Genomic DNA, 11,870 nt, shown 5'->3' on the forward strand with positions numbered 1-11,870 from the left:
TTGTGTACATTTCTCAGTTTATTCCCTTATCCGGTTATCTGATACTTTGTTTTCAGCCTAGTACTCTCTTCTGAAGCTTCCAAGCCTCTAATGGACATGCAGGTTCTACATGAACTTTCCCGTTCGAACATAGGCAGAGGTGGAGAAACTAACCCACTTAACTGAAAAGCTCTCTTTCCCAAGGTCATTAGAAATTACAATTCTTTTTTTCATCCAGGGAAGACCGGCCAATTCAGGTCCTCTATCTGCTCTGAAGGTAACAGAGCCTACTATTCATGGTTCTCAAAATAAGTCTGTCTCATCTGCGACATTTCTTGTGAATCCTGTCGGTGTTAGTTAACTAGCTAGTTTTTTGGCATATTTTTGTGCTTTGATATGGAACACACATTCTCATTCCAAAAAAGTTACTGATATTTTTATGAGTTTTCCTCAAGCCTCTCTTAATTACTCACTTCAAACAAAATAATTTATTCCTCATTGCTGCTGCAGTTAGTTTGCTAACTAGACTGTCATGGTTCTTGCTTTACACATAATAGCAAGCATGCCCATTCACTGCTGAACTACAGGAACTATGTAGGGATACACAAGTACCATATTGGCAAATTACATATTATCTTAGGTTACATGACTCCCTATACATTTCTTGGAAAAATTGACTTTTTACTATGTTGGAGGGCATATCCAGGGTGCACACACTGTGCAACAGGTAAGGGATCCAGGTGAGAAGGGAAAAGGTAGAGGTCTTGGTAATAATGTAAATATCCAGGCATATTTTCTCTGATTTCCAGAACTAGTTGAAACATGTAACATATATATTTAAATCATGGGTTTAAAACACCCTGAAACAGGAAAGAGATCTTTTTTTCTTGCTTCAGCCAAAGAGAACAGGGCAGGGTTTTCTGCTTGCCCAAGGCTGTGAAAGGTGGGGGACCTGCTCTGCACTCTTCCTTACCATAGGCCCAGTACAGAGGGGATCATAACCACCAGCCCAAAGCATTGGCTGGGTCCAGACAGCACAGCTGATCTGGTGATAGGATGATGGGTGTAATAGAATATGTACTCTCTAAAGGGCTGTGCCTTTTAGTTCCTGGAGTATTACAGCATAAGAACTTTAAAAAAGCAAACTAGACAAAAGGATTTTGTAATATGAGTTCCACAAAAGCTCTCCTTCTCTCAGGAAGTGTAGGGCCTCCAAGAAAGCACTCTGGTAAAATCTCCATGAGATGCAGTTTTACAATTGCTGCAGCCAATTGTTTATTTTTCACATGGGATTCATATTTCCAAGCATTACTGAAAGCTATTCTAAACCAAATGTTCAGTATTATGGTGTTGTGAAAATTCGCATGTAATTCTGATCTTTGATTCTTTGAAAAAAAAAAAAAAAACTGCCTGGAGATAAACTAAGAGTCTCTTCTGCACTGTATTTCTTAGCCTGCAGGGGTTTCTCATGATGTTTATTTGTCTAAAACTAGAAACTTCATAGCTCAGGAAGTCATCAGCTCCTGCTGCTTATTCCTCCCTTCCTTAAGGTAATAATTTTCTGCAAGCGACACCACAATCTCCGTAGTAATTAACTGTGATGTCAAATAGAAGGCTGGAACATTGGTAGGGGGATACAGGAAGCAGCAAAAGGAAAATGATTTTTTAAGGAACTAAGTTCAATGGCCCAGGAAGAGGTACTTAGTGATAACCGAGTGTAGAGAAGTATTTGAAAAGAAGATAGAGCTGCCTCATTAGAAATTATGAGAGTGAATCATGTTTTCAAGATCTTTTTCCAGCCTTCACTGTTTACTTACCATCACTATATATGTTTTGTTTTTGCTAAAAGGAGGTACTATTCTATATGTAAGTTACTCCAGTGCATAATAGCTTCAGTTCTGCTGTAATTAAAATGCAGGTAAAGCACCCACTAATTAAAATGGGATGAGCACAGGGTGACTGGGGAACAAAACATTTTCCAAGCAGACTGACTGCTTGGAAGCAACTTTTCAGCCTCCTGCCTAGTTAAGCTTTCCATCAGTTTCTAAAAACTGCAGTCAAAGGGTTCTCTTGCCCATCATCTATTGAGTCCCTGTCGCCTCTGCCTCCTTCCTGCTTTTCCAAGTATGCTGGCAATCATCACTAGCAGGGCACTAGCACATGGCCTATAACTATATCATTGTCAAATGTATTACTACTATCTGTATAGCACCAAATTTGTATTCCCTCACAGGTGTTAAGCAAGAGCAAAATCCCTGAGCATTTACAACCCAAGTCCATAAATAGACAAAAAACAGATGGTGCAGGGGGTGTATTTCAGTGAGTTTTGCAGAGCAGATGTGCTAAATCAGCAGTTGGTTAGAACCAAGTTATATATCCAAATGCTTTAAATGTTTCTGCAGCTACTGCTGTGTGTGAAGTCATTTGGAAATCAGTCATTTTTATCTTCAGAGCTTCACAAATATTTTTTTCCTACCCTTATCTACAGAATAAACCCTTTATCAAAAGTGAACTACCTGCTGGTATCTGTCTCAGAGAAACTTAATCAACTGACAGGCAGATTGAATAAGGCTTTAATGTTCCTTTGGCCCCTGCTACAACTGTGCATTCATTTAGCATAAGCAGACAGAGCCAACATGTATTTCTGCTGAACTGGAGCTCTGTCCTAAAGGCAGACTTGCAGGAAGACAAGTTCCCTTTTCACTGAGAAGCTGCACAACACATTCCTTCTACCTCAAGTCTAAGAATTCAGCTGTTTTCCCATCAGCAAAAACTCCCCTGGAACTGTAATCTGAACCCCTGCCCTAACTTATCAAGTCATACAAGATCAGCAGATACAAAATGCTGCTAAACGCACACAGTTATCAACGTTATAGAAAATAGCGGGCCTTGAAATAGCAAACAGTCCTAACGCGAGCCAAATTAAAAAAAAAAAAAAAAAAAAATCAAAGCGTAATCTTTACTTTTTTTTAGGGGTAAAAAAAGACCCATCAGAGGACAGTGACCTCAGACATTTTTCCTCTAGAATTTCCCAGCAATATCTCTGATAGCAACAGTGCCAGTAAAGACAAGATGCCACAAGCCACTGGTGTTTCAACCAGTCAGTCTGCTTTGACTATGCTCAGATAACACAGCGGTTGAAATGCCAGCAGAATGTCAAGCCAAGCACTCCAACTTGGAACTGCTGTGGTGGTGGCAATATCAAGAAAATTTAGAAAGAACAGCTAATATAGGGGATGCTTTGCATTTTCTTCATAGCATAGAACCATGGCCTAGCTCCTTAACACAGCTCAGTCACCTTTGGAAAATGAAGTCCAACAACAAGCAGCACATATTTACTACTCATTGCAGTCTTCCTGCAAAGTATTCTTACCTAGAGCTGGTTTTACTGGAGAACCCCTTGATTCCTTTCTCCCCAAACCTCAAAGACCTTTAAATAAAGAATATAACAATATTTTAGTGTACTGCTTGCTGCCCCTTCACTTCTAAGGAAGCGTAAAAGCGTAGTGAGTACATTGGAGAACAAATATAATAAGCCTACAAATGCATTCCTGGTATATTTCTAATGCATTATTTCAGTGGCTGCTCATTGGATATATAGTTATGGTTGTTAAAATATTATATACAGTGCAATTCTACTGGTAAGGTCAGGTAAAAGATAGGAACCACACATACTAAAGATGTTAATTGTGTTTTTCCTCTTCATGCAAACAAAAGTAACTGAAATATAGACGCTAGAAGAATAATATTAAAATAACATTGTGTGTATTCGAACCAGTTTCCCCCCCATTGAACAAACAACTTCAGACAGATTGTTGATTTGTATATATAAAAAAACCCAAAAACAAACAAACAAAAAACCCCTTTCGGTAAGCAGGATTATTTTTACCTCAGGTTTGCCAAGTTTGGCTGCATTTTCACTACATGACTTCTAGCACCGAGAACATCTGTAACAAAAATACAAAACACTCACAGACCACCTAACGAGCAAATGTCCCAGGACCACCAAATCCAAATACTTGTTTCTAAATCCAAGAACTGGCTGATGGCAACCATTTTCATTTTTCAGCCCCATCTCATTTCTGCCCAACATCCCCCATACCATTTAAAAAGTGGTCATCCTGAAAGACTTCTTTCTTCATACACACAGAGCTCTGGCACATGGAGGAAGCAGGATCCCTACCACCAGACAAGGGTTGATGGGTGGATACACAGGGACCCTGGTGCAGGGATAAAGGATGACTACAGAGCCCCGGGTTATGGGAGAAGGGTGCGGGGAATAATGCCATTTATAAAAGCTATAGTGAAAATGGGGAACATACACAGTCCCTTGCATGAGTGAAGAGATCGAATGAGTTTATAAAGAACCCCTGAAGTAGAGAAGGATGGGAAGATGGCACATGAAGAGCCTGACAGGTAGAAGAGGGATGAAAAGAGCCTCCTGTGTGTACAATTAGCTTAACTAGACAAAAACTATAAAGGGTGCATCCACATATACAAGTTTAGCACCACTTGTAGCTTTGTGTCTTGTACTGCAGATGCTGTATTTAAGTAAAGAGCCGGCCAATTCAATCAATCTGGGAAACATATGCAGCAGCAATTCTTTGCCCCCAAATATAACAAGTAACTAAAATTCTGTCTCCCCCCTAGGACATTGATGCTCAAGCCACGTAACTGTATCAAGGCAGCAATGTCATCCCAAGATTAGGTAAGTCTGGCTGTTAATGTTGTGAAACATTTGATAAAGAAAGAGACACAAATAAAAGTCCAAGAAATTATTTTATTCATTAGGCATAATGGGCAAAACCCAAAGTGAAACTGTTCAATATATGAAAAAAATCCAGTCAAGCACCCTATAGGACTTGTACCCAGGAACAGAGTGTATTTATTGTGTACCCTCTTAAATAGCCAGTGTTTAAATCACTCCCTTAATTTTCTTTTGCAGTTTTGAAGATCTGCTCCTGTCCCATTTTTAAGGAGCCATTTTTACCATCACACATTTTTGGCTAGTTTTCTCCCCACGTAATATATTCACATCAATCCCATCTTAGGTCTTTTGTCATACAGGCTTCTAAACCAGTCATTTCATTTCTAACTCTAAGAATGTCCTTGTGATTTATTTACATTTTAGAGGAGCTTGTGCACAGCACAAATTAGTGCAACCTGCTTTCTCAGTGCACAGACTGAAGAATGTGCACCTAAATATCAGACAGTTCTAAACACATTTCTCAGCACTCCAGATTGGTTTTTAAGCTAACAAATTATAGGATTTATAAAAATGTTTATAAAAGAAATTTTCCTTGAACTTGTACAATGCCTAAGACACAGTTGGCAAAGACACAAAATTCTTTAGCTGTTCATAATACTGAAACAATACAGAATAGTATGATGTAAACTTAGGCTACCCTACCCAAGAGAAATAGATTTTTTTTTAAATCAAGTACTCTGAAAATTGAATAAATAATTTCCAAGCCTGAAAACAGGCTGTACTGTAAAAGGTGACTGAGATTGCTTCTTGCACATTAAAACAACATTAAGGGTTTTGATCATTTGTACTGTTAAAGAGCTGAGAGAACCCAGCTATCCAGTCATTCTTGCGGGCTGCTGTAGAACCCAAACACCTGTTTCTGCTTATAACTTAAAACTACTGCAGATAGAGATAAAAATGCAATGATTAAAGTAGTGCAAATAAATTTTAAGCACTTGCAAATCCGACAAACACATTTAACAGATTTACTGAAAGCAGGAAAATTGTCATGTTAATGTTTTCTATAAGGTGGTCCTTTAGCCTTTCCCAAATGGCTAAAAAACTAAGCCTGGCTTTGGCACAGAGCAGTCATTTATACACCACAAATTACTGCAGAACATGTGCCCAACCCAAGCTCCTCACTGGTTGCTGCAGATTTCCTGAAGGGACCCCAACATAAGATTCCCAGCTATTCTTTGGGTTCTTCTTATACAAACAGTGAACCTTTTCAGGGAAAGGTGTCTGCATGGGTGAGATGCAGAAGAGCAAAAACTAGAACAGTATGAGGTTCATACCACACTTTCTACCCCAATGACAGTTTACACATACTTATTAAAAAGATCCCTTTTGGGCCCTGTCCGGACATAGTTTTTTAGCTGCCCCCAATATTTCCACATGCCAACCATAAAACAATTTTCATTAATGTAAGAAAACTGTGAAGCAGAAACAGGAAATGTTCCAAATATCAGTGACTTTATCAAATACTGTTACATCTAAAGATCAACTCAAAGTGCAGATCTTGTTTTCAACATCTCCACCATTTGCAGGGGGAGGGGGGGAAGGGAGAGTTGGTTCAAGTTGATCATTACAGCTGCTGTCTCCATTCATCATTTCACTAATAATTCTACTCCAACCATTCAGCTGAAAGTAATTCACATAGTTAACCAGGATCCCTGCATATGTATTTTGCTTTTCTCTGATTTAAAAAAAAAAAAAATCCCCAATATTTGGTTAAAAAAGTAACCCCAAATCCACATTTTTCCATGTTTAAAATGAACCACCACTGTATGCATGCATGCATATATATATAAGTGGCATTCCATTTAAATGTGGATTTGGGGTTACTTTTTTTTTTTAAACTGGAAATTGGGGATTTTTTTTTAAATCAGAGAAAACCAGGATCCCTATACATGAGGAATCATTTTGGAATCAGAGTTATGGTTGACAGCTCTTTTAACATAAACAGCAAAAAAGCAAGGTGCCCTTTCATTGTCTAAAAGTCAAAGAGGCAGCAAGTGTCCTTATATATTGGAATATCTGCACGTATGGGCCTCAAAGCTTCTTTACAATAATAATACTGTCAGATCACAGGGTCAGAATTCCTTCAATATTTACTGAAACAGTAGCCACCATTGGCTCATTTGGTATGGATGTGAAAGTCACAGCAACTCTTACAGCATTTACCTCCCGATATGATGAACGCTTCTCCCAAGAAATGTTGGTTTATGGACGCTGAACCAATTTACTCTTACTGCCTTCCTGTTCACCAAGTTTGAAGTGGGTATATGCTAAAATGCCTAACAACGTGCACAGAATCCCAAGACCTTGATTTACTGATAATGGATCCTTAAATAAGATGTACCCTCCCAGAAGAGTGATGCAGAACTTGAAGTGTCCAAACATATTATACCTGCGTATCTGTTAAGGATAACAATTGTCAAAAAAACAAATCACCATCTAAACCAAAAATAAACTGGCATTTCACATAGATTTCTTTCCGCACAACTTTCCACTTTAATCTGTGCAATTATGATACATGACAAATTGCATTTACATGAGATGTTTCATCCAACTTGCTGCACAAATCAACCAATACACAAACAACAATCACTTTATACACTTCTTACATAGAGCCACAAAGGTGCATGCAAATGTTCTTAGAAACAAAAAGATCACATTACTGCATTAATGACCAGTGTCTAAATGAACCATAAGAAAACAGGCTAAAACTGGATTGAGCTCTTACAATTGTAATATTCAGGATAAAGTTGGTAAATTACCAATTTGCCCAGGCTTTTATTTCCGTTATAATATATAGCTGAGTTACCACAAATCCTATTCATTTGAAAACAGGAAGTGACAAACACAAAGGATACGTGACAGGAGAGGTATTTCCAATGATCCAGTAAATGGACAAGTTTACCATAAAGGCTATTATACCAGACAGCAGCACCATTATCTGTCGATTAACAGACACAGTCAGTAATCCAACATATTTCTCACCATCTTCAGTTACACCTCAAGTTAAGTAAGTTTCTTTACTTTCAAATACAAATCAGGAAACATCACATAAGAGAACAAAGAAAACTGAGAACAGAAAAATGTAAATATGATTTCAAATTCAGTGCAGACAACTTGAATAAGAAGTTCAGAACATGCTCATGAAAGGCAAACAGTGCTACAACATGCATTGTTTCTTCTTTACTCCCTCTGTCTGAGGCAGTGGCCCCAGAAATTCAACTGAGCCCTCACAACAATTTTATGCGATAGGTATAGCTGAAGGAAATTAGCTACTTTCTTGATTTCTTGTAACTAAGACTCCTACATGCAAACATGAGTGGGCTGAAAAAGATACTCAGTCAAATCTACTGACAAAGATGCCGAAGTGGCACAAAGTCACCCCTCTCGCTTCCTTTACTGTTAAAAGCTATATTTGAACCTATTGTACTAAGTGATAAACGCAGTGGTATCTAATTTAAAATAAAATAAAAAGAACAAATAAATCTTACCACAGCAGAAAGTGTCCATGGTCCAAATATCCCCCCTTCTCCAAATACTGGCTCAAAGAAAGGTACGGTGCAGAACAACATGACACAGGACATTGGTGCCTGATAGTACAACAACTGCATAGAGTTCACCTGCAGCTCATGCTGCTTGGCTCCCACCCACTAAAACCAAGAGGAAAAATGGTGTTAAACATGAGAAAAATCAAACCCTATCATAAAAGCAAACTTAGCTACTGATGTGGAGGGAATTTAATATGGACAGTATTGTTTTCCACCTCTTCTTATGTCTCAAACAGAGATGTACTGGTCTCCACTTTACTCTGGGTAGACAGTGCTGAGCAGACTGATGAGGGGAAAAAAAAAAAAAAAAAGAACACGAATAATTTCTTTCAACAAGCTGTCTAACAGTTAGCTCTTGACTTTTTCTCCCTTTGTTTCTCTTCCCATATTTTATGAGAAAAGTCTTCTACCTGAGTACAGATAGAAAAGTGGAAGGGCTGTAAAACTGCTGGCTCCTGTCTTTCTAATACTACACTCTGAACCAAGTGTAAAAACATACCTTCCACAAAAAGAGCAAACAACATTGTGAGATCTACTAGTACTTGTAATATTCTGTATTGGGGGATGCCACAGCATGATTATCAAAGTTGCAACAGACTACACCATGTTACTGGCATGCTATCAACATAAAACTTAAAATCTCACATATTTTAACACAGAATATTTTATGCTGTTCTTCAAAGCATAACAACTTTGCAGTGTATCCTTATGACAGAGGTCCATAGGGAACCCATATTTCAAGTACTACACGGTATCATTACATTACAAATAAAGCTCCTACCATAATATGTATGTTACTTATCTGTATCTCTTCCTTTTTATTTTCCACTTCATTTATCACTAACCACTATATGAGCAAACACACATAATGAATACCAATTTAGCTTTCAGTTATACTATGCATGAACTTATTTTGATATAGAAAACCCCAATTTTAAACAATATGCATAATTCAGAATAATTGCTGCATGTTAGTTTCTATGATTACTAAGATGAATGTTATAAGAAGCTGGGAGACAAAGGATTTTTAATGCTTAATTTAGCATTTTACTGAAGAAATGCTCTACAGCTAACATTTAATAAAATTAATATAGTGAAATGATCATGGCTCTAAATTAAAACACATCAAAGCTTTCTGTGAAAGGACAAGACATGATTTCACCTAAATATCAACTTAGATATCTGCAAGATACGCGCAGTCTGGCCAGGTAATGCTGCCTGTTTCTCTTGTTTCTTTTAATACATTTTAAGACCAAAAGGAACCTTTATCTTCATGCATTTCAGGGGCGGGCAATTATTTTTGGCAGACGGCCGCTTACTGAGTTTTGGCAAGCCATCGAGGGCCGCATGACAGGCAGCCCAGGGCAGATAAATATTAATTTTCTAAATTTTTTAGGGATCCTGTGGGCCAGATGGAATGGCCTGGTGGGCCACATCCAACCTGCAGGCCACATTTTGCCCACCCCTGATGTAGTCTGACCTCTTGAAATACAGGCCAACCAATTCACTCTACCAGAGCTACTTATTGTGCTACCACTTGTGAATCAGAAAGGCATCTAGTCTAGGAATTTTGATCTAAAGATATCAAGCGATGAAGGATCCACCTCAACAAGATGAGAACTCTATCCTGGGAAAAAGGAATTTGTAAAAGGACTTTGGGATCCTGGTGGATAATCAGCTGAGCTTCCAGTGGGAGGCCAGGGCTAAATGTAGCCCTGGATGCATAAACAGTGGAATGTCAGACAGGAATGATATACTACCTCTTTATCTGTCACAGGTGCAACCACTACTGAAATACAGTGTCCCATTGTGGTGTTCACAGTTCAAGAAGGATGTTGAAATATTGGAGATGGTTCAGGGAAGAGCCATGAGAATAATTAAAGGATTAGAAAACATGCCTTAAAGTGAGACACAAGGAGCTCAATCTGTTTAACTTAACAAAGAGAAGGTAAAGGGGTTACTAACGGGGAAAGAATTCTGATAACAGAGAGCTCTTCAATCTCAGACAAAAGTGTAAGAAGATCCAATAGCTGCAAGATGAAAGTAAGCACAAGGTTTTGACTCTTAAGAATCATCAATAACTAGAACAACTCCCCAAGCACTGTGGTAGATTGTCTGTGACTAGAAATTTTAAAGTCAAGAATGGATATTTGTCTTTTCTAAAAGATATATATGCCAATTCAAGTAGATATCAACTCAGGTAAGCCCAATGTCTTGCATTAAGACAGGAGCGCAGCCTAGATGTCCACAATAATCCCCTATAATTTTATAATCTTAGAATCCTAAAATAAACTGTACCAATGGTCAGTCCCTTGCACTGTTAAAAATGTACACCTTTTCTGAAATAGCCCACAAGCATCTACAGTCACTATATCTATATACCTTTTTCTGCTTGAACAAAGAGATGTCTGTTAAATGAAATCTCTTCCCCATCTAGGCACTGGTATAGTGTTGCAATAGCTTTAAAACATTTCTAGACCATTCAGCTTGTTGACATTATGTTCCAATATTTGAAACACTGTTGACCAGTCAGTTCTGTTGCAACATTTGGTGAAAAATAAAAAAAGAAAGAAATAATAATAGTTACCAACCACTTGGTACAGAGATGTAACCAGAACACCCAGAGTAGCAAACACGATTCCAAGGAAGTTAAACTTGACATCGTAATAGGAGTTTAAGAACACACCTAAAGTTATGGGAATCTGCAAGAAAAAACACACAGCAGTTGATATTATTTACATTTACAGGAGGTGGAAGTCAATGGCTTGAAACTTAGTGTACCCATGATGCTTTGGAAGTGCCTTCCCCCATCCATCCCGTAACCAGCTGACCTAGAGTTCCCCAGGCCTTCCAGTAGTTACAGAACAAGAGCCACCGCATTCAACTTCCACACACAACTTCGCAGCTGTCCTTCTCTCCCTGCTTCAGGCAAACCTGCATTTTCTCCTGGGCTGGCTCCTACCCAGGCTTGTCAGAGATGGGACTCGAGCCACGTATCCCTCAACACAAGAGAAGCAGAAAACCGCCACACACACACCAAACCTGAGCCCGGCGTTGGGGCTCTGCTGAGCGGCCTGGCAGGGCCCGCAGGGCGGCTGTGGCGTTGGTTCCAGGGGTTCAAGGGACCGGGATGTGCCCAAGGCAGCGGCACCCCAGCACAGAGCAGCCCAGCCCACCTTTCTTGCCCAGAGGCTTTGCCAAAGGGCTGGGCCTGGAAGAGGCAGGGCAAGTGAGAGAAAGGCCCCTGCCACACACCCGGGGGCATCACAACGCCCCTTCGGCCCCTCACCCACGGTCCGCCCCAAGCTCTCCGAGCCCCGGTGGCAGAGGGCCCCCCTCACCAGGGTAAGCTTGATGCGCAGGGGGAAGGTCTTGCCATAGGCCAGGGTCTGGATGGCCACGATGGCCGGGGTGGTCATGGCCTTGGCCAGCTGGTAGGTGCCGATGGTGTTGTTCTGCAGGGACAGGTTGGTGAAGACCACGAAGCCGCAGAAGCTGAGGGCCAGCGGCAGCACCTGCCCGGGCCGCAGGCTCTTGGGGGCGAAGACGCCCAGCGCCTGGCACAGCGACAGGCCGAG

General features: G+C 39.8%; 1 protein-coding gene across 3 annotated transcripts in view; it reads right to left on the reverse strand.

Annotated features, from left to right (window-relative positions):
* Positions 1-11,864, reverse strand: part of MDM2 (MDM2 proto-oncogene) — a 62,625-nt gene extending 50,761 nt beyond the window's left edge. The window contains exons 1-3 of one of the 3 annotated variants that reach the window (XM_025208018.1): positions 11,634-11,864; positions 10,884-10,994; positions 8,236-8,394 (exon numbers count right to left, since the gene is read on the reverse strand). In XM_025208018.1, the coding sequence (XP_025063803.1) occupies positions 8,236-8,394; positions 10,884-10,994; positions 11,634-11,711 (348 nt within the window). In that variant the 5' untranslated portion in view covers positions 11,712-11,864. Of the gene's footprint in view, positions 1-8,235; positions 8,395-10,879; positions 10,995-11,633 lie in introns of all 3 variants that reach the window. The other 2 variants (XM_025208016.1, XM_025208017.1) reach the window with 2 other exon arrangements.
* Positions 11,865-11,870: the final 6 nt, after the last annotated feature.

This window comes from Alligator sinensis, unplaced genomic scaffold, assembly GCF_000455745.1.
Source record: "Alligator sinensis unplaced genomic scaffold, ASM45574v1 scaffold506_1, whole genome shotgun sequence".
In the NCBI taxonomy this organism is placed as follows: Eukaryota; Metazoa; Chordata; order Crocodylia; family Alligatoridae; genus Alligator; species Alligator sinensis.